This window comes from Scyliorhinus canicula, chromosome 3 (assembly GCF_902713615.1).
Source record: "Scyliorhinus canicula chromosome 3, sScyCan1.1, whole genome shotgun sequence".
Lineage (NCBI taxonomy): Eukaryota > Metazoa > Chordata > Chondrichthyes > Carcharhiniformes > Scyliorhinidae > Scyliorhinus > Scyliorhinus canicula.
Window position 1 is genome coordinate 117,602,403 of NC_052148.1, and position 22,820 is coordinate 117,625,222.

Sequence of the window (22,820 nt, forward strand, 5' to 3'; positions counted from 1 at the left end):
GGAGGGCCACCTGCCCCCCTCGACTAGCCATCACCCTTCCGTAGTCCGCCACGTGCCCATGCCCCCCGCCCAGCCCGTTCCCCACAGCGACAGACCGCCATCCTGATCCCCTCTGCACGCTCCAGCTCCTTCTTGGCCATACCAGCAGCAACCCGGTATCCCCCCACTCTTTTACCCCCCCACCCACCCACCCCCAGCTAGGGCCCCCCCTAGCTGCGTAACTCCAGTCATCGTACTTCCGTACGTCAGCCGACTCCTGCTGCTCCCGCCACCCCAATTACCCTCCCCAGTGTATTCAGCTGTTCTCATTAACAAATGATGTATCTTTTAACATAACCAGAGATTTGTGGGCCAAGCATAAATCTCAGGAACAGGACAGCATGCTGACAATTAGACAGAACAATTTGGAAATGAACAATTAATATTTTTGTAATAATGGTCAAGAACAAACCACCAGATGCAGACTAAATCACTTTTTCTAAATACTCAACCTCAGTGCTAATGGTACTGGAGGACATAAAAATCACTTGTTTTTTTAATAATTAACACTTCAGTCTATGCACTTTATTCTTCAAATATCGAGCAAGCTCATGGTAGTTTAAAGGATCCATTTAAATCTTTATTTAGATTATAGAACGATCTCAAAAGAGAACTTTATTTTGAGCAGCAGTCCATAAATTGTTCATGTTCCAACAGGGTTACAGTAGAAGAGTAAGGAAGACTGTTGCAATATAGAGGGCTTTTGCAAGAATTTTGGTCTCTTTACCCAAGGGAAAATATACTTGCCTTACACTTGAGGGTGTGCAACATAATTCACCTGATTATTTCTCTTAAGACAATCCTCAGAATCAGAGTGGAATGAGCTAAAAGACATAGGTTCTTGATTAATAAGGGGATCAGAGGTTATGGGGAGAAGGCAGGAGAATGGGGATGAGAAAATATCAGCCATGATTGAATGGCAGAACAGACTAGATGGGCCAAATGGCCTAATTCTGCTCCTATGTTTTATACTCTTCTAGAGTTAAAAGAATGAGAAGTGACCATTTGAAATGTATAAAATACTAAGAAAACTTTACATAGAACCAGAGAGGCTGTTTCCATTGGCTGGACAGTCTAGAACTGTGGGTCATAAGAAACACTCAACTGAGATCAGGATGGCTTATGATTCTTTACAATTCTCCACCTCAAGAGGCCAGTATTGAGTATATTCAAGTTCAGTCATGATCAGCTTGAATGGGGGAGCAGGCTGAAGGGATCCTATGCCCTACTCCTACTTTTCTGTTCAAACAGTTTAGAAATGCTTACATTTTCAAAAGGAGCTAAAGAAGGTCACTTGTCCATTCTATAAGCATTCAAGTTTATCTTTAGGTTAATATGACAATTGTGTGTTATTCAATAATGGACTGACATGATTGAAGTTAGGCAAATAGGCACAAACATTTTTAATTCAAAAATTACCATCTTCACTCATTCAAAAACAGCATATTTGAGTAAAGCTGAATCTTCTCATGTAATACAATCTTTAGATCACAGGTTTCTCAACTGCTTGTCAGCTTGCTTCAAGGAGATCCAAGTGCTCAACATGTTTGCCCGCAGCTTTGCCCACACCAAGTGGTCAAACTGGCCAAAGATCTGAGCAGCAAAAAGGGCAGCTGCTTCCGGAAATAGAACTGTAGAGCAGCCAAGACCTAGAAAAAAAATCAATATATGGTACTTTTTACAAAAACAACAATTTGAAATTTTCCTCCTTTTCCATCTGGCATTTGTAGCAGGTGCCACTTGATCATATCAATTGAAGACTTCTTTGATTACTTTAGCTCTGTTAAACCTTCCAAATCATACATGTCCCCCTTTGTAAATGTGATATATCCAGGCAATTTACAGGCTAGTTACCTTTGCTATCGGAATAGTTTGGCAAGAGGCAGTTAGTTTTAACACAAAGCCTTCAACATTATTGTAAGGATGTTAGTGCCAAAGCTCTCAAGCTACTTACTGATGGCACATTTGACCAGTCTTTATGAATGAGGAGCTTAGATGCTACTGTATCGCATTTTGACTAATTATGCTCCCGAACTCAAACCTATATTTCTCTTCATCACAAAGACTTCCCCCCCCCCCCCCCCCCCCCCCACATCCCTTTCCCCCCACAGCTTTGTAGCATTACCCACCTCTACCTTTGCCATCAGTCTATCACTGCTAAACCCGTAAACATTCAAGTTACAATATTCTCCTGGCCAGTTAACCACCCACTATGAATTTAAGCTCCTCTAACTAAGCTGCCGACAACTTATCCCACACTAACTCAGCCTATTTCACCAACTCAGCCTATTCTCACCAACCTGCGTTGAAAGCATTGTTTGCAGAGCCAATTTAAAACAGTCTTTCTTATACTTAATCCTTTCTCCCAATCTCCAACCCCTTCCCAACTCAGGCCTCTCGTCATTCTTCTCCTTATTCAGCCACCCTTATCAGCTGCTCAGGTTCCACACTAATTTACTCTTCAATTTTGTTTTGCATCTCTCTCCTCCTTTAAGGGCCTTCCTTAAATCCCACCAAGATTTTAATTATTCCTCCCAATATCTCATTTGGGCTGTGTCAATTGTTTTTCTACCTCAGTAAAGCACTTGGCTATGTTTTTATTGTTCCCCCCCAATGCCAAAGGCACTAAATGAAGTTATTATTGCCTCACACTTAAATACTGGTTGAGGATGAGGATGTTTATGCAGCCATTTCCTGCTGTGATTAGTTATGTGACTGCAATTCAACTTTATGCAGCATGGTGGGCAGCACGCTGGCGCAAAGGGATAGCCCTGCTGCCTCACAGCACCGAGGTCCCAGGTTCGGTCCCGGCTCTGGATCACTGTCCGTGTGGAGTTCGCACATTCTCCCAGTGTTTGCGTGGGTTTCACCCCCACAACCCAAAGATGTGCAGGCTAGGTGGTCTGGCCACGCTAAATTGCCCCTTAATTGGAAAAAAAATGAATTGGGTACTCTAAATTATTATTTTTTTTAAAAACTTTATGCAGCATGGTTTTGCTCTGACCTAAAAGGTATGGGACCATGCAGCTGGTTTCATTAACAGCTGCTTTGGTCTTGAGCCGAAGCTTCACAAGATGGGTGCCTCATTTAATCTATGTCACTCGGTGCTGTGCCCAGCAAAGTCAAATGGGCTTCTCATTGAACCAGGTTTGGTCTGTCCTGGCTTGATGGGTGAGCAATGAGTGAGGTACAGGTCAGGTTGCAGGTTGAAGTTGTGGTATATGATGATCCCATGAAGCTGCGTAATCACACAGCAATCAACTGTTACACAAGGAGCGAACAGGAATTAGAAATGCCAGCAGTCACATACAATCTGCTGTTGGAAGCCTGTAACACCTCACAGATAGAGCTGCCCTTAGTCTATCCCACCAAGCATGGTGGTAATACCACATTACATTTTAATGTGAAGACTTTGCCTTGACAGGGCGTCATAACTCACAAAACCTTGACAATCATGGACATACAAGTCTGACATATAGGTTGGGAAGAACAGGGTCAAATAAACTACGTACTCGGCTTGCTAAATTAAAATGGCACATATAAATCATTTAATTGGAAGTGAAAATGCTGGAAAATCTGAGCAAGTCTGGCAGCATCTGTAGGGAGAGAAAAGAGCTAACGCTGAGTCCGATGACTCTTTGTCAAAGCTTTGTCGAAACGTTAGCTCTTTCCTCTCCCTACAGATGCTGCCAGACTTGCTGAGATTTTCCAGCATTTTTTCTTTCATTTCAGATTCCAGCATTCGCAGTAATTTGCTTTTATTTAATTGGAAGTAACTGCATTAAGGAATCCCAACAACTTACCACTTGGCATTCGCAGTGATGACCAAACATCTTCAGCACCCCAATCAGCAGAGATGGGAGGACAGTTAATTACAGGACAGGTGGAGTTTCCAGACAGCACTGGTCCTAAACCATTACTTCTGCCAGCAACAGCAACAAAAACAGTACGAACTCCATCACCTAAAGTTCAAAGAAAAATAGAGGCGAGAGGAGATTCTCTAAATTACAATCTAGACAAAAAAAAGTAATGACTTGCAATCATTTATGTTCCACTTGAAATTCCAATTACAAATGCAGAATTAACCATGTACAAAAACGGAAGATAATGTTGCAAAGCTGAAGAATGAATCTCACCTGAAATTAGCACAAACATCACACCCTTCCTCGGTCTCCTCCCAAACCATATCAAACAGTCTGGATATCGAAACTGACATTTACTAGCAGGTGAGTTGCGAATGTGTTGACTGGCTCTTTATTTTTACAGGACATTGGTGTTGCTTGCTAGACCAGCATGTACCTCTATCGCTAATTGCCCTCGAGAAGGTGGAGAGCTGCATTCTTGAATAGCTGCAGTCCATGGGGTGCGGTTCCAGTCACAATGCTGTTAGGAAGGGAGTTTCAAAATTTCGACCTAGTTATAGTGAAGGAACAGTGATATAGTTTCCAAATCAGGATGGGTGTGTGACTGGAGGGAAAAATTGCAGGTCGTGTGGTCACCATGTCCTGGTACCCTTGGGTGGTCGAGGTCAAGGGTTTGAAAAGTTTCTGTTGAAGGAGCCATGGCAAGTTCATGCTTAAGGTAGTGATGGGGTGCCAATCAAGCTGGCTGTAGCTTCTTGAGTGTTGTTGGAGCTACTCATCCAGGCAAATGGAGAGTATTCCAACAGATTTGATTTGTGTCTTTTGTACAGGCTTTGGAGAATCAGGAGGCAAGATACTTGCTGCAGAATTCCCAGCCTCTGACCTGCCCTTTTAGCCAGTATTTATGTGGTGGGTCCAGTTCTTTGGTCAAATGGCAAGCCCCAGGATGTTGTTGGAGGGGATTTAGCGATGAAAATGCCATAGAATGTCATGGGGAAGTCGTTAGATTCCCTCGTTGAAGACAGCCATTATCTGGCAGTTGTGCGGCACAAATATTACTTCCCACTTATGTTATGCCGCATAGGGACATGGAATGCTTCAGTATCTAAATCATGAACAATACTGAACATTCATCAGGAAACATCCCCATTTCTGACCTTTATGGAGGGGGGTTCACTAATGAAGCTGCTGGTTGTTGGGCCAAGGACACGACCCTGAAGAGTTCCTGCATCAATGTCCTGCGACATAGGATTGACCCCCAAAAACGACAACCATCTTCTTTTGTGCTAGGCGTGATTCCATTCAGCAGAGAGCGCCACCTTCCATCCAAGGTTTGCTGGCACTCCTTGATGCCACACTTGGAATCCTGCCTTAATGTCAAGGGTCACCTTGTCTCTTGATTTCAGAAAAATTCTGACAATGCCCAAGGCTGCAAGGAGTCAGGTTGAGGGGGCCTGGTAGTACACAATCCAGGTGTTAGTAAGCAGCTTATTGCTGGGGAAGTGCTGCTTGACAGCACCGAAGATAGCCCCTCCCATTCCTTGGTGATGATCGAGTAGACCGATGGACAGTAATTGGCTGGGTTAGATTTGTCCCTCTTTTTGTGGACAGCACGTACCCAAGCAATTTTCTCACACTGTTGTAGTTAAACTGGAATAGCTTGTCTAGGGGGCCCAGCAACCTCCGGAGAACAAATCTATGGCCGATGTTAGTAGCCTTTGCAGTATCCAGTTCCTTCAGCCATTTCTTGATATTACATGGAATGAACAGAAGAATTGTCTGAAGACTGCCATGCTGGGGACTTGAGGAGGATCATCCACTCACCACTTCTGACTGAAGATGGTTGCAAATGCTTCAGCCTTGCCTTTTGCACTGATGTGCCGGGATACTCTTCGATGATGAAGGGATTATTTGCAGACTTGTAGTATCAGTAATTAGTCCAGGTGAAAAGCAGTACAGATTAAAGGAGCATAGATTACATATCTCAGATGGTCAAAACTGCACCATTGTAGAAATGCAGTTTGAACACAAGCTTGCTATTCTGCATTGCAGCAATGCGACTTTGATATGGAATTGGGAGGCCAAGTGCTTCTTACAGGGATACAATTAGTAAAGCCCTATTAAGCTTTCAAGAGAGAAATTTCCTATGCATCCCACTTTGCTTACTTTTCTCAAAGCCAAGAATGCTTTTTAAGAAAAAAATTCAATTCAATGATCATTGCCGGTCACATGCTTGTGTAGAATCGGTGGAGATAATATTCCTCTTTATACTAAATTAATTTAATCAAACCAATCACAAGGATGACAAAGACCAGAAATCTTGTGCACTGCATGTGACATTTTTAGCTGAACAAGATGTCTTTTGTTTAAGTATACCAGCTCTGCCGTTTTTACAAACAAATCCAGTCTGGTGTCCCAGCTGGAAATCGCTCAATCGCTGGCTTTTAAAGCAGACCAAGCAGGCCGGCAGCACGGTTCGATTCCCGTACCAGCCTCCCCGGACAGGCGCCGGAATGTGGCGACTAGGGGCTTTTCACAGTAACTTCATTGAAGCCTACTCGGGACAATAAGCGATTTTCATTTTCAAATAGATCAAGTATGGAAAGTTAAGGCACCCAATACACATCAAGCTTGTATTTTAAGAAAAAAAGTCTAGCATTTATTTAATCTATATTGCAGGCAATATGTTTAACTATGCGCACTAATTGTTTTGCTTTATGAACCAATTGGAACTGAAAAAAAAGCTGAGCAGCCCAGAAGGTGAGCGTAAGTCCAAAATGAGTACCGCATTGAGATATATTGGGAAGATGCAGTGAAGGGCAAATAAACAGATAGTCCTAAGAGGCTGAAAATGTTATACTGGAGACAGCTTAGGGTGATGTTATAGACATATTCAAGCTTTGAAAGTTACATTTTTTTAATAATCTTTATTAGTGTAACAAGTAGGCTTACATTAACATTGCAATGAAGTTACTGTGAAAATCCTCTAGTCACCACACTCCAGCACCTGTTCGGGTCCACGGAGGGAGAATTCAGAATGTCCAATTCACCCAACATCTTTCGAGACTTGTGGGAGGAAACTGGAGCACCCAGAGGAAACCCATGCAGACACGGGAGAACGTGCAGACTCCACACAGACAGCCGGGAATCGAACCCAGGTCCACGTGAAGTAACAGTGCCAACCACTGTGCTACCCATTTGAACTCTTGTCCCCTGGAACATTAGCCTGAATCTCTGCATTACTAGATTACCACTACACCACCATCTCCCGTACAAGTATAAAGAAATTGGGAGCATTTCTTCTCAATCTAGTTTAGGCATGAAGAATACCAAACCCAGTTAGTTTTGCATTTTTCTCTCAAATGTAAATGTTAGCTCTTAGATAATACAGGAAAATAGAACTAGAAGAAACCAGGAAACAAACTTTTGAGTACATCACTGAAGAAACATGTAGAAATGTTTCTCAAATATTCAACTGAAAGGAACAGAGTCTTGCAGGAATAAAGAGTGAGACAAAAAACATGATAAACATGCAAGCAAACAAATTTAGGTAACGAAAGTAAATGTTGTCAGAAGGTTCACAAAGCATCATTGCAGCGCACAAATCTGTACATCGAAAAATTTCCGTCAGCTAGATTCACACAATGGGCGCAATCTACCAGCTGCATGTAACTCGAGCGAGAGCACATTGCAGAGAGGCCTCCCACGGGCTTCCTGGCAGCCTTTACACCTCGCGTATATACAAGTCCTGTGAGGTGTCAAACTCAGAATCCCGCCCAAAGGGGCGTGGCCAAACAGCACACACCCAAGTAGGTTTCAAAATGGCAGCCCAATCTCGGAGTTCAGCTACCCAGTCCTGAAAAAATATCTAACCGTGGGCTAAACCAGTGAGAAACTTCCCAGGGCCCCAAAAAAACTAACTAATGTTGTCTGATAGTGGTGGGGAACTCATCAGCAGGAAACTCACTGCAAATCTTTCCATTAAATTCCGCCTTTTGAAACATGGGACAGGAGGAGGGGAAAAAGGCATTGTCGGAAGTTGGTGAGCAAAAGCAGTTTTAAAAATAATTATGTAGAGATAAAGGCTGCAGATATCTTGTTCTAGGACACACTTGTGGAGAATGAGTGGGGTGGGGGGAAAGAGACGAAAGAGACTTCAGAAATGTGCTTTGAGAAAGTGCCACTGCAGACAGCAATTTGAAATTTACTGAAAAAGTACACAAAGCGAAGACGGTCCAACAATTATTTCAGGGATGGTTCAGGGTAAATTAAGATAAGTTATTTTCCCAAGGATTCCCATCTCTTGAAAGCAACCAATTAAAAAATATTGTCTTTCTTTCTACAGCAACAGAGTTTCATTTACATTTACTAAAGGAACCAACACATTTGGCCCACAAATGCCAAAACTATATTAACTATATATGTACATTTCCCAATCCTCTGCTTACCTTCATATTCTGCTTTAATCTTTAGTGTTTCATCAGTTCCTTTGTGAGCAGATGAAACACGCAATTCACATGGTATACCATAATTTGCACAGGCCTGCTTAATTTTCTGGCTGTGGTCAAGATCACTGCGGGATCCCATAATAACCACCACTCTTCCAGAGGTCATTGTCACCAACAGGTCCTGGACAGGTATTTAAACAAATAGAAAAGTCAATAATTTGATGTTTAAAGCTCCCAGCAGATGTAGGCGCATGCACCAAAACTACCCAACCATTGCAACATAGACAACATTGTGGCACAGTCCAGACATAACTACGTGGACTGAGCAAGGTGCAACTATCTTCCAGGTTGGAACTAAAGGGTAGGAATTTAAAAAAAGTATAACCCTATCTTTGAGATATTCAAATTTTATTTATTTTTTAAATTTAGAATACACAATTCATTTATTTTCCAATTTAGAGGCAATTTAGCATGGTCAAGCCACCAACCCTGCACATCTTTGGGTTGTGGGGGTGAGACCCACGCAGACATGGGAGTATGTGCAAACTCCACATGGACCGTGTTCCGGGTCCTCGGTGCGGTGATGCAGCAGTGCTAACTACTGCGCCACCGTGCCACCCTACTTGGAGATATTCAAAATGGAGACTTCGCCCAACTCTCAGCAAGTTTTATTCAGTGCTTTAAGTCATTTTAAAAATTAAATTTAACGGATGTGGGCTTCACTGGCTAGGCCAGCATTTATTGCCCTTGAGGCTATGATGGGCAGTCTTCTTGAACCGCTGCAGTCCCAGTGGCGCAAGTACAGCCATAGTGTTGTTAGGGAAGATTTTGAACCAGCAACATGCTGCCCTTGTCCTTCTAAAACACTTAAGTGAGCTCCTGCAGCACAACTTGTAGATGGTACACACTGCTGCTATTGTGCATTGGTGATGAAAAAGTAAATGTTTGTGGATGGGATGCCAATTAAGCAGTTGTTTTGTACTGGATGTTGCCAGACTTCTTGCCGGAGCTGCATTCATCCAGGTGAGTGTTTCCATTGCACTTCTGACTTGAACCTAGTAAGTGATGGATGATGGACAGGCTTTGGGAGTCAAGAGGCGTGTTGTGTGCTGTAGAACTCCTAGCCAGACCTGCTCTCGTAGCCACAGTAGTGATATGGCTAGTCCAGTTTAGTTTCTAGTGAATGGGAAACCCTCAGGAGGTTGATAGTGGGGATCCAGCGAAGATAATACCACTGAATGTCATGGGATGATAGTTTGATTCTCTCTCTCTCTTGTTGGAGTTGGTCATTGCCTTGCACTGGTTACCTGCCAATTGCCAGTCCATGCCTGGTTATTGTCCAGGTCTTTGCATTTGGACATGCACCGCTTTAGGAACCGAGTCGTCTCAAATGATGCTGAACTACACATTCCCATTTCTTACCTCATAATGGAAGGAAGGCAATTGATGGAAGCAGCTAATATAATTGGGCCAATGACACTACCCTGAAACTGCTGCAGTAATGATTGATCACCAACAACCACAAACATCTTATTTTGCACGAGGTATGACTCCAATCAGTGGAGTGCCCCCATCCCCAATTCCCACCAACTTGCAGGTTTGCTTGGGCTCTTCGATGCAAAATCCATCAAAGATTGCCGGGTTGGATTTGTCCTGTTGTGCATGTACAGGACATACCTGGGCAATTTTCCAGTTTGCTGGATTGATGCCAGTGTTGTACTGGAACAGCTTGGCTAGGGACGCGGAATGTTCTGGAGCAGAAGTCTTCAGTACTATTGCCGGGATACTGTCAGGACTCTGCCTCTGCAGTACCGTCAGTCATTTCTTGATATCATGAGGAGTGAATCGTATTGGCTGAAGACTGACATGTGATGCTGGGGACCTCTGGAGGAGACCGAAATGGATCATCCACTCAGCACTTCTGGCTGAAGTTTGCTGCGAATGCCCCAGCCTTATCTATTGCACATACGTGCTGGGCTCTTCCATCATTAAGCCTCCTCCTCCAGTGAGTTGTTTAATAGTCCACCGCCATTCACGGTTGGATATGGCAGAACAGCAGAACTTAGATCTGATGGTTGTAGAATCGCTTAGCTGTCTATTACTTGCTGCTTGGCACACAAGTAGTTGCAGCTTCACCAGGTAGAAACCTCATTTTTCGGTTTATCTGGTGTTGCTCCTGGCATGCTCTCCTGCACTCTTCATTGAACCAGGATGGATTCCCTGGCTTGGTAGTAATGTCTCCACAAGGACTGTACAGTGGTCACTTCTACTGATACTGTCATGGACAGATGCATCTGCAGCAGGCAGATTGGTGAGGATAAGGTCAAGTATGTTTTTTCCCTGTTGGTTCCCTTACCACCTGCTGCAGTCCCAGTCTAGCAGCTATGTCCTTTAGGACCCGGCCAGCTCTGTCTGTGGTGGTACTACCAAGCCACGCTTGGTGATTGGCACTGAAGTCCCCCACACAGAGCTCTTGCCACCCTCAGTGCTTCCTCCAAGTTATATTCAACATGGAGGAGTACTGATTCATCAGCTGATGGTGGCCGGTACGTGGTAATTAGCAGATTTCCCTGCCCATGTTTAACCTGAAGCCATGAGATTTCATGGGGTCCAGAGTCGATGTTGAGGACCCCAGGGCAACTCCTTCCCGACTGTATATCACTGTGCCGCCGCCTCTGCTTGGTCTGTCCTGCCGGTGAGACAGGACATACTCAGGAATGGTAATCGTGCTGTCTGGGATACTGTCTGAAAGGTATGATACTGTGAGTATGACTATGTCAGCCTGTTGTTCAACTAATCTGTGATGTTGCTCTCCCAACTTTGGCACAAGCCTCCAGATGTTAGTTAAGGAGGACTCTGCAGTGTCGACAGGGCTGAGTTTGCCGTTGTTTCCGGTGCCTGGCTCGATGCCGGATGGCCTGTCCGGTTTTATTTCTTTTGTGTGTTTTTGTAGCGGTTGAATACAACTGAGTGGATTGCTGGGCCATTTCAGAGGGCATTTAGGCCATTGCTGTGGGGCTGGAGTCCCATATAGGCCAGACCAGGTAAGGATGGCAGATTTCCTTCCCTAAAGGATATTAGTGAACCAGATTTTTTTTTTTTTAAAACGACAATTTACATCATTAATTCCAGATATTTTATTGAGTTAAAATTCTACCACCTGCCGTGGTGGGATTCGAAGCCGGATCTCCAGATCATTATCCGGAGTCTTTGGATTACTAGTCCAGTGACAATACCACTGACTCCCCATATGATGTACTGGACTCCCCCATCACGGAGGATGGGGATGTTTGTCAGACCTTCCATCTTGAGCCAAAGGAAAAACAGTCACAGGAGGTGTTAGGAGGGTGACTAGAAGCTTGGTTAAAGAGGGAGATGGGAAGGAACTGCAGAGGATAGTTTTTGGATAGCTGAATGTGCAGCCACCATTCCTGAGTATGTCCTGTCTCACCGGCAGGACAGACCAAGCAGAGGCGGCGGCACAGTGATATACAGTCGGGAAGGAGTTGCCCTGGGGTACTCAACATCGACTCTGGACCCCATGAAATCTCATGGCTTCAGGTTAAACATGGGCAGGGAAATCTGCTAATTACCACGTACCGGCCACCATCAGCTGATGAATCAGTACTCCTCCATGTTGAGAATGCACAAGAGTTTGGAGTTGAAGGTTCATCAAGGGTTTGAAAACAGAAACGGTTACAGATAGGGAGGGGTAATGCATGAAGGAAGTTTAACAGAAGGCTGAATTATTTTGTTGCTAGATTAGGGGCCAACGTGAGTTAATAAGCAAACCGAGATGGGCCTGAATTTGGTGAAGGACAGCAGAGTTTTGGAACAGTTGAAGTTTATGAAAGGTGGTGAAAGATGACAGGCACGCTAAGAGTAAAGGCATACATGAGTCTGGAGGTGAAAAAAAAAGCACGGATGAGAATTTCAGTAGTAGATCGCCAAGGCAGGAGCAGAGACCGGCAGGATTGGAAGCTCCGCATCAAGTTTTATGCCAAGGTGGGGCATAGCTGGTTCACTCAGTTAGTGGCAAGCAAGGTGGATGACATTTGTAGCAGGTTCCAAAGATAATCTTCTCACACTAACTAATTGGAAATGTGAAACTTTTTACATACCAATATTCATGCAGATCTACATGAAAGTGGGTTATTTACTACAGTAAAATCTTTGTTACCCAGCATACTTGGTGAATGGGTGGTGCCAATTAACAAGTTACACTACTTTGAATATAAGACAAGGTGCACAATAACCAAATCTGACCCAATAATTTCAATTTAAAGCCCAAGAACAAGTTCTGCAGATTTACAATCTATTGTTATTATTTTTTTGAAAGAATGTATTTGAACAACCATAGATTGGAGCCAGGGAACCATAGATTTGAGCCAGTGAAGTGGGATGGAAATTTTCAAATGGAAGGAGAAAGGAATTAGGACACTAAGATTTATTTCTTGGGGGTCGTTTTGCAGGATTGAAGGAGCTGGGAGCGAAGTATGGGCTGGAGCAGGGGAAATATTTAGTACATGCAGGTTCGAGACTTTGCCAGAAAGGAGATAGAGCTTCCCAGTAGAGCTGGCTTCCACATTGCTGGAGGAGGTGCTGACGACAGGGAGACTGAAGTGGGTAGTATCGGCAGTTTACAGGGCTATTGTAGAGGAGGAGAAGGCACCACTAGAAGGGATCAAGGCAAAGTGGGAGGAAGAGTTGGGAGACGATATGGAGCAGGGGCTCTGGTGTGAGGTGCTCTGGAAGGTAAACGCCTCCACCTTGTGAGGGGGGTTAGGGCTGATACAGCTGAAGGCGGTATATATAACTCACCTTACAAGGGTGAGGATGAGCCGGCTCGGAGGGGGTAGAAGATGTGTGTGAACATTGCGGGCAGAAAACTACGTTCATGTTTTGGTCCTGTCCAAAACTGGAGGATTAGTGGAAGGAGGTTTTTAGTGTAAGTGGTGCACATGAAACTGGACCTGGGCCCTCAGGAGGCCATATTCGGGGTGTCGCACCAGTCGGGGTTAGAAATGGGCACGGAGGCAGATGTTGTAGCCTTCACCTCGTTGATCACCCGAAGGTGGATCCTGTTAGGCTGGAGTTTCCACTGTTCCCTGGCATGGGGACCTGCTGGAATTCCTGATGCTTGAAAAGGTCAAATTCGAACTGAGGGGAAGGATGGAGGGGTTCCACAATTCATGAACGTTATTCATTATGAACTTTCGAGAACTGGATTATGTCCAACATTAGGGAGGTGGGGAAAACAGTATGTGTTAATGGTGATTATGGGTGATTCTTGTCTGTCATTTGTTTATGTTAACATGCGGGCCAATGTTTGAGGTTTGGTGGGAGGATGGAATCGTTATCGATATGGGGATTGACATTACATTCGTTACTGATTGTTTATTGTTGGGTGTAAATTAGGGAGAAAATGTGAAAAAGGGGAATAAAACATATTTTAAAAAGAATGTATTTGAACACGGAAAGTGATCAGTTTATAAAAACCAAGCTATCAGAAATTCCTGTTACAGGAGAATTCCTGGTGGGAGTGCTGGATAACAAGGTTTACTGTACTCATGAGCCATAGTAATTGCAGTGATGTAACTTTGGGTTTAATAATACCTGCACTCTTTCTGCCACCCACTCAAAGTTTTTCTTGACCATTTGCATAGCTTCAGGAGTCACTTCTTTGAGATCACGATAAACCTGAAGAAAAAATATTGAAGACCAGCAACTTTAACTCACAAAATGGCAGTCTCTATCTATGCAAATCAGTGGCTAATTTCAGCAACACAATTTTTAAAAAATGTTATTGGTGTACAATAAACCAAGGCTGAAGTTAGGAAACATCTAGGGTTACATAATGTTGCCAAAAATAGTGAAAACCATATATTTTGACATAGGTTTTATGAATGAACAATATTGACAGTTATAAATCAGAGATTCAAAATTATGTAGAACTATTACCTGCAAGCATCTAAAATGGTCAAATTTTGTACAAAGTTGTATAGAAGTTATCAAATATACTCGCCATGGGAGAGGTATTTTAAAATGTAAAAAAATAGGCTGCATCTGTTAGCCAGTGAATATGTGCAAACAGCTATTGGAAGCCAGTCTCGGTTGGTCATGCAATGGAAAAAATATTTTATGGTAGGATCATCAGTAGGTCCCATTTCCAGGAAGCATTTGCAACCTACCTGGGTTTGGATGTCAGTTCTTGAACACATCTAAACCAAGGAGAATGCTGATCTTGTTCAGCAAAACAGCTCATCTGAAGTTGACCCAAGAAGCAAACTGGTTTCTTCACTCAAAAAAACAAACAAACATCCTTGGTAGTCATAAGAAACGCTAAAGAGACTTCTGGTGGCAGCTATGAAGGAGCATGTCGCACTTTTGGTGACTCCCGCTCGGGTTGGAATTTCCCCCCGGATTTTCTACCGGAGCAATTGTGTACGGAATTCCCACATTGGTGCATGGAGAGAAGGACGATAAAATATTAAAGCATGCCGCTGTGCAGAGAGAGACTTGGGTGTGCTAGTGCATGAGTCACAGAAGGTTGGTTTACAGGTGCAACAGGTGATTAAGGAGGAGTTTTGTCCTTCATTGCTAGAGGGATGGAGTTTAAGACTAGGGAGGTTATGTTGCAATTGTATAAGATGTTAGTGAGGCCACACCTGGAGTATTGTGTTCAGTTTTGGTCTCCTTACTTGAGAAAGGACGTACTGGCACTGGAGAGTGTGCAGAGGAGATTCACTAGGTTAACCCCAGAGCTGAAGGGGTTGGATTATGAGGAGAGGTTGAGTAGACTGGGACTGTATTCGTTGGAGTTTAGAATGATGAGGGGGGGATCTTATAGAAACATTTAAAATTATGAAGGGAATAGATAGGATAGATGCGGGCAGGTTGTTTCCACTGGCGGGTGAAAGCAGAACTAGGGGACATAGCCTCAAAATAAGGGGAAGTGGATTTAGGACTGAGTTTAGGAGGAACTTCTTCACCCAAAGGGTTGTGAATCTATGGAATTCCTTGCCCAGTGAAGCAGTTGAGGCTCCTTCATTACATGTTTTTAAGGTAAAGATATAGTTTTTTGAAGAAAAAAGGGATTAAGGGTTATGGTGTTCGGGCCGGAAGGTGGAGCTGAGTCCACAAAAGATCAGCCATGATCTCATTGAATGGCGGAGCAGGCTCGAGGGGCCAGATGGCCTACTCCTTCTCCTAGTTCTTATGTTCCAAGTGCTCATAAAGGCAGAAACAAAAAGACAGAAGGCTTGGGCTGAAGCTGCAGTGGGAGACAGCATGGTGGAGGACCGGATCTCTGGTTTGTCGACCCAGTGGTCAATGGAGCAGCTGATGCAAGTTATTCAGGAAGGCTTTGCTGAGCAGAAACGGGACTGCTTGGACCCGATAAAAGAGTCGATTGAGCGGCTGGAGCTTAGATTGGACACCCAAGATCGGGCGATCCAGAAGGTGGAGAAGGCACTGGCTGAGCAGGAGGAACATCAGACTGCGGTGGAGTTGGAGGTGGGAATGCTGAGAGACCAGCAGAAGAAGCTCGTGGAGAAGGTAGAGGACCTAGAGAATAGGTCCCACCGGCAGAACTTGAGAATTGTTGGGCTCCAGGAAGGGTCCGAAGGAGAAGCCTACATAATGCCAAACCAGACCCAAGGGAGATAGCAGAGTGGCCAGAATAAGCTACGGTAAGTCTATTTATGGTATCTTTCAAGATATCCCCACTAGGCCAGGAACTGGACTCGGGTCATTTCAAATCTAGCCTTTCCCTCCCAGCTGAAGGTTCCATTTAAACCCTTCCCTAACAACCAAAATTACACTGGGCACCGGACTGTTTCATTGGGAGACAGATGTCTTGAACTCCTTTGAATTCAATATCCTATCCTATCCCTGGTTTTAGGGAAAAAAGATCTGCCAAATATTACTCAGGTCCAAGTCTCACATTCAAACTCTTGTGGGGGATTCCCTCCCATCCAGAGTTAAAACTCGACCCATTCAAGTGCCTAAACACAAACCTGTTTGTCCTTTTGCAGTTTTCGATCCCCCAAAGGCCACAGTCTCCATGAGTCATTGTCAATGACATCAGCAAGTAAAATCTCCTTGGTAGAAGCACAAACTCCAAATTCCACCTAGTAAAAAAAAACAAAAACAATGGGTCACATCCAGTCAACGTAATTTATCATGGTTGAGATATGAAGGAATATGTATTGTACATTTGTCAGTTGGACTACTTTATAAAGTCTTTTTTGTGCTTTTTAAAAATGGACAATTGTTGAGCAGACAAGATGGCTCCAGCTGGTCACATGCTCAAACAAGAAAACACCTAAAACAAAATGAAAAAAGGCACCTTGTATCACAACATTCCAACTAAGCTAACACAATGGCCCAAGCTTTGAACAGAAAACAGTTCACAGGTCCTAGTCTCTAATATTGGTGACCTTCTCTTGGGCAGTACCTCAGTGTCGAGGATGACTTGCTTCTACTCCAGGGAGGTGGGTTCTGCAGTGGCTGAATAGTCCAATCCCTTATCCGCAGACTCTGCCACAGGTTTGGCAGGCGATGCTCGAGGTGGGTGGGTGGGACTCTCTGGATCCTGCACTCTTTTTGCTGTTTATACTTGGCCTCCGCGTGCTTCACCCTATGTTCCTTTCGGGAATGCTTTTTCTCCAGCTCGTGCATTCCAAGATAAGTGATTCCCATGTGTCGGTTGCATTTATATAGGGAGTTTTTCCAGAGTGTCCTTACAACGTTTCCTCTGCCATCTGAGTAATCGCTTGCATTGCAGAATCGCGAGTATTGTTTTTGGAGTCTTGTGTCGTGCATGCAGGCCTCTTTTTATGCTGTTAAGCTCCATGGCCATCAAATAGGAGGCAGTAGAAAGAATTCTAGCCCTCATCAAAAAAACAGCTGGAACCTCGTGCCTCTCAGTTTATGTGCTTTCTCACATTGTGAAAATCTTGCTTCTGGGACAGGATTACCTTACAATCAGCCAACTTCCCCTCTAATAGAATATTCATTTGACTTTTGACTCTGGACACACGCAAACTCCTAACTTGTATTTTATTGTGGTTGTGCCGTGAACCCTCTTCTTTATCCCCCATTTATTATGCAACTGCGAAAGAACATTGTGAAACCCTCCCACATGTATGGTGTATAGAAAAATAAACCAGCCCTTTTTCCTCCTGCATGTATATGTGCGCATGTGTGTGTATAAAAATAAACCAACCCTTTTTGTTTTACCTTGCCTTGAGTTTTCTATGCAAATTTTTCACAGAAGATTGGAACTCTCCAAATTTAGGGGTTGGGGGAAAGAAAATCGTGTCAACAAAACTCCTGTTTAGACTCGTAGAGAGCGGGGAAGTCAGAGCAGTTTAAATTGACCTCCATCCTGTCTGTAACAGGTGAAGATAACCACTTACTTTCATATCCACAAGTGTACAGTCTTGAGTTGCCCAAGATTTCTCCAGTATCTCAAACACAGCCAAAGTGGAACGATTCATGATATCCATTTCGCACCGTTCAATCTGCAGTCCCCCACAGTTAAACTGAGCTTGAATCAGTTGTTCTTCAGACCATTGTGGGTCATTATTAGCATCATCCTAAAAGACAAATGTGTGTGATTTGATAGGTAATATGTTGTAAGGAAATACAAGCAGTTCAACAATATTTTATTCACCCAAGTGTTATCTTTGGCTCAGTTGGTAGCATTCACACCCAACTCAGGTCATGGGTTCCAGGCCATTCCAGCGACACATTGCAAAATTTAGGCAAAGGCAATATAGGTTTAGTGGCACAATTCAGAGTGTGTGCAGGACCAGAGGAGTTCATATTTTAAATCTATCAAAAATGTTTTGTTTTTGGTTAGGCCAGCATTTATTGCCTATGAGAAGATGGCGTCACGAAGCCTTCTTGAACCACTACAGTCCATGTGGTGTAGATACAGCCACTGCGCTATTAGAAAGAGAGAGAGAGAGAGTTCCAGGATTTTGACCCAGCAAAGGAACGGTGATATATTTCCAAATCAGAATGACGAGTGACTTGGAGGGAAGCCTCTTAGGTGGTGCTGCTCCCATGTATCTGCTGCCCTTATCCTTGTAGATGGTACTGGTTGTGGAAGGTGCTGCTGAAGGAGCCTTGGTGAGTTCCTGCAGTGCATGTAATATGTTTTGTCACAAGTAGGCCTACATTAACACTGCAATGAAGTTACTGTGAAAATCCACAGCATTTATATGGCTAGTCCAGTTCAATTTCTGATCATTGGCAACCATGCTATTGATGGTGGGGGTTCAGTCATGGGGATGCTATTGAATGTAAAGTGGCAAAGGTTTGATTCTCTTATAGGAGATGGGCATTCATGCCACAAAAGTGGCAGGCAATTTTACTTGCCACTTGTCAGCCCAAGCCTGGATATTGTCCAGGTCTTGCTGCATTTGCATGTGGACTGCTTCAGTGTCCGAGGAGTAGCAAATGGTGCTGAACATCCCCACACCCGATGTTATGTTGGAAGGGAGGTCATTGATGAAGCAGCTCAAGATGGTTGGGCCCAGGACACTACCTCGAGGAACTCCTACAGTGATGTCCCAGGTCAGAGATGGCTGATCTCCAACAACCACTACCATCTTCGAGATAGGGGTGTTGTGGTTAGCTCTGTTGCTTCACAGCTCCAGGGGTGTTGTGGTTAGCACTGTTGCTTCACAACTTCAGGGTCCCAAGTTCGATTCCCAGCTTGGGTCACTGTGCGGAGTCTGCACGTTCTCCCAGCATCTGCATGGATTTTCTCCGCATGCTCCAGTTTCCTCCCGCAGTCCACCATGTGGACTGGCTATGCCAAATTGACCTTAGTGTCCAAAAAAGGTTAGGTGGGGTAACTGGGCGGGTGGATGTGTGGGCTTAAGTATGGTGCTCTTTCAAACGGCCAATGCAAACTCGATGGGCCTAATGGCCTCCTGCTGCACTGTAAATTCTATCATTTCCAACCAGTGGAGAGTTTTCCCCTCATTCCCATTGACTCCAGTTTTAATTGGGCTCCTTGATGCCATACTTGATCAACTGTTGAATTGATGTCAAGGGCAGTCACTCTCACTTCTTGAGCTCAGCTTTTACCGATGTTTGTAATGTGGTCAGGAGCTGAGTGACCCTTGCGGAACTCAAACTGATCATTAGTGAGCAGGTTATTTCTAAGTGCCACTTCATAACAAAGTTGATGACCCCCTTTCATCACTCTGTTGAGAGTAAACGGATAGGGCGATAATTAACCGGGTTGGGTTTGTCCTGCTGTTTACAGGACATACCTACATTGCCAGGTAGTTGCTAGTGTTGTAGCTGTACTGGAACAACTTGGCTAGGGGTGCAAGTTCTGGAGCAGGCATTTTCAAAGTGGGGGTCACGACATGCGGGCATGTCACGGAGCTGTCTGTCGCATCATTCCCAATCGTGCAAATTTGCACGCAACAACCGCAGTAGCTGGCTTTTAACAATGCTGGTTGAGAGCGTCTTTGAAAATGATAGCTGCGACCATACAAAAAAATTACAGGCACACTGCACATGCGTCACCGATTATCAATGTGCATGCGCAGAACCACGCGAGAAGCACTGCCTCCGCCTGACGTTAACACGCTGATGCAGAAGGTTTTTAAAAAAAAATTCATTGTAATCTTCCTGCCTGAAGCGAGGCAGAGAGCAGGTCACGAAAGAGCACATTCCCGTGCCACCCTACGCATTTCCTCGAAGTGGTGTTTAACATGGGAGGAGTATTGATACATCAGTTGACAGTACATAGTAACCAGCAGGAGGTTTCATTTCCCATATTTGACCTGAAACCATGAGACTTCATGCAGTCCGAAGTTGATGTTGAGGACGTCCAGGGCAACTCCCTCTCAACTGTATACCACCTCTGCTGGGTATGGCCTGACATACCCAGTGGTGTCTGAAATAGGTAAAGTATGATTCAGTGATTATGACTATCACAGGCTGTTGTTTGACTGGGCTGTGAGACAGCTGTCCCAATTTTGGCACAAGCCCCCAGATGTTAAAAGTACTAAAGGAGTACTTTAAAAGGACCGAAAGGGCTGGGTTTGCCAAAGTTGATTCTGAGTGGTCCATCCGGTTTCTTTCCTTTTAGACTTTGTAGCAGTTTTGATATAACGGAGTGGCTTGCTAGGCTATTTATGGTCAACCACATTGTCACGATCTGGAGCCACATGTAGGCCAGACCAGGCGAGGACTGCAGATTTCCTTTCCTTTTTTAAAAATAAATTTAGAGTACCCAATTATTTTTTCCAAATAAGGGGCAATTTAGCATGGCCAATCCACCTACCCTGCACATCTTTTGGGTTGTGGGGGTGAAACCCACGCAAACACGGGGAGAATGTGCAAACTCCACACACAGTAACCCAGGGCCGGAATTCGAACCCGGGTCCTCAGTGCCGTAGGCAGCAATGCTAACCACTGTGCCACCATGCTGCCTGAGATTTCCTTTCCTAAAGGATATTAGTGAACCAGCTGTTTTTAAATTAAAAAAACAACTGACAAACCACTTAATTCTAGATGTTCATGGATTGAGTTCCTACCACCTGCCATGGTGGGATTTGAACCCAGGTCCCCAGAGTATTACCCTAGGTCACCAGTCCAGTGACAACACCACTGGGGAATAAGGTGGAATATCTATGGGGGCGATGAAGGAGAGGTGATCAGTGGTTTCAAGAGGACTTGTTTCACAATGTTCCTTCATTCAACTAGAATAAAAACAGCGTATTCAACATTTAGAAAAAAATTCATGCAGGTGATGTTTCACTAGTTATGCCAGCATTTATTACCCATCACTAATTACCCTCAAGCAGTGATGTGCTGCCCTCCAATACCATGTGTTGTAGGTGCACCCACAGTGCCAGTAAGAAGAGCATTTTAGGATTGTGACCCAGTGAGTGAAAATTGATAAAGATTAACTGTTACAGCTACCTTAAAAAACATCTCCAACTTTGGAGGGCAGAACTTGTATCCTTCTTTTACACCAGGGTTTCTCTTCAGAAAAGAACCAGTAGCAATTCTTCTGCAAACCCATTCAATAGGAATCATTTGACAGTTAGCTGCCACAAATGCGGTTTCACTGTGCTGCTTTTCAAATGCAGTTTTTATGCCTTTAAAAAAAATATATATATATATTAATATGAATACTCCAAAAGTTTCACCACTTCAAAAAGACCAGTAGTAAAGTCTTACCAGCATCCTGAAGTAATTTGAAGATCGAAACAGTGGTTTTGGTCGATATTGCAGCCTTGCCCACCATCTGATCTTTCCTTACTGCATTGCCAGCTGTAATCTGGTCCTTGGACTGAATCAATACTTGTCCTGGACAGCCCAGTAGTTCATACACTTCCTTGGTCTTCCCTTCATTCAATTTTTTGCCAATTTTCAATTCTGAAGGGACATTTAATATAGAAAAGGTATCAAGCATTCAATTTTCACTCAAGTGAACAGATACAAAAAGAAAATCATGTTTTAACACAAGGCGCAGCACAGTCCCAGGTTCACCAAAATAAGTGATCTAAACAGTTGCTGTAACAGTAGAGGGTCAGGTCTGATCTGATCTGATCTAGCAACATTATGCAATAATCGCACCACACAATGTTCAGAAAGCAATCGTGAAGAGATTTTAAACAGGGAGAAAATAATTTGGGAAAGCCTTCCAAAATGTGGTGGCGGTGAAACATGATCTAGTACCAAGTAGTCTAAAGAGAAAACTTTTAATTTCACTCACCCCCAACTTTCTCCATCTTAGGAAGACTTTATAAATCTAAAACCAAAAGGAAGAGTATTTTAAAAACATCAAAACGTTGCACCGTACAAACTTAAAATAAAATCGTTCATTTCACTCTCCACACAAATCAATTCCCAGTCCTGGTGCGGGGTGTGTACGAGGACATATCTCAGTGAAACCTCGCCATTGTATTATTAGCACATTTATCAACAGCAGCAAATGCAGAGAGGTTTCAGGGACCGTGCAACTCAAACACATACAGACTGTAATTGACTTGCAAATCGGCAGTTCACTGTGCGCTTCCCGGGAGTCTTCAGCCTGTCTCTTCCCCCCGCGCGGATACCTGGCGCTCCTCACTCCCCGCTATCCCCCGGGGCGCCGCCTCCGCGTGTGCAGATGCCACCTTTCCCCCCCTCCATACCTCTCCAACTCGACTCCCGATTCTCGCGCTCCCAACTGCCGCGCGTTCCGCTTTAGAACGTTCCGGATTTTAAATGAGACGTACCAAAATAAGACGCAGGCAAGGGGGAGCAAAAGGTCGTTATCAAAAATGATCCATTTGTATGAAGTGGGGGTACCTGTACAAAATATATTCTCATTTGAATACTTTTTTAATAGCGTTCCATAAATAAGAAAGTTCAAGTCAGCTACAAGTTGCATGTTTATATTGTATCCCCTCCCCCCACGCCTTTGGGATTTTGGTCCGGCCCA

General features: G+C 44.0%; 1 protein-coding gene across 3 annotated transcripts; it reads right to left on the reverse strand.

Moving 5' to 3' along the window:
* Window positions 1-1,412: 1,412 nt before the first annotated feature.
* Window positions 1,413-22,607, reverse strand: paics (phosphoribosylaminoimidazole carboxylase, phosphoribosylaminoimidazole succinocarboxamide synthetase). Of its 3 annotated transcripts, none has more exons than XM_038791128.1 (10): window positions 22,531-22,607; window positions 22,110-22,145; window positions 21,572-21,769; window positions 21,311-21,489; window positions 17,773-17,952; window positions 16,369-16,482; window positions 13,967-14,050; window positions 8,351-8,531; window positions 3,843-4,001; window positions 1,413-1,688 (listed from the first exon to the last, which is right to left on the reverse strand). In XM_038791128.1, exons 2-10 carry the CDS (start codon window positions 22,123-22,125, stop codon window positions 1,528-1,530), a joined length of 1,272 nt encoding a protein of 423 aa, XP_038647056.1. In that variant the 5' UTR covers window positions 22,126-22,145; window positions 22,531-22,607; the 3' UTR covers window positions 1,413-1,527. The 3 variants fall into 3 exon arrangements, with proteins under 3 accessions (XP_038647056.1, XP_038647057.1, XP_038647058.1); XM_038791129.1 differs by lacking the exon at window positions 22,531-22,607 and adding an exon at window positions 22,370-22,480; XM_038791130.1 differs by lacking the exon at window positions 22,531-22,607 and adding an exon at window positions 22,453-22,472.
* Window positions 22,608-22,820: the final 213 nt, after the last annotated feature.

What these genes read in the sequence shown, in the direction of transcription:
- paics (XM_038791128.1), bottom strand. An exon ending in GTACACTTGTGGATATGAAA is followed by an intron (nt 16,483 to 17,772) that starts GTAAGTGGTTAT and finishes TTTTTTTACTAG; the next exon opens with GTGGAATTTGGAGTTTGTGC. An exon ending in ATCACTGCGAATGCCAAGTG is followed by an intron (nt 1,689 to 3,842) that starts GTAAGTTGTTGG and finishes TTTTTTTTCTAG; the next exon opens with GTCTTGGCTGCTCTACAGTT.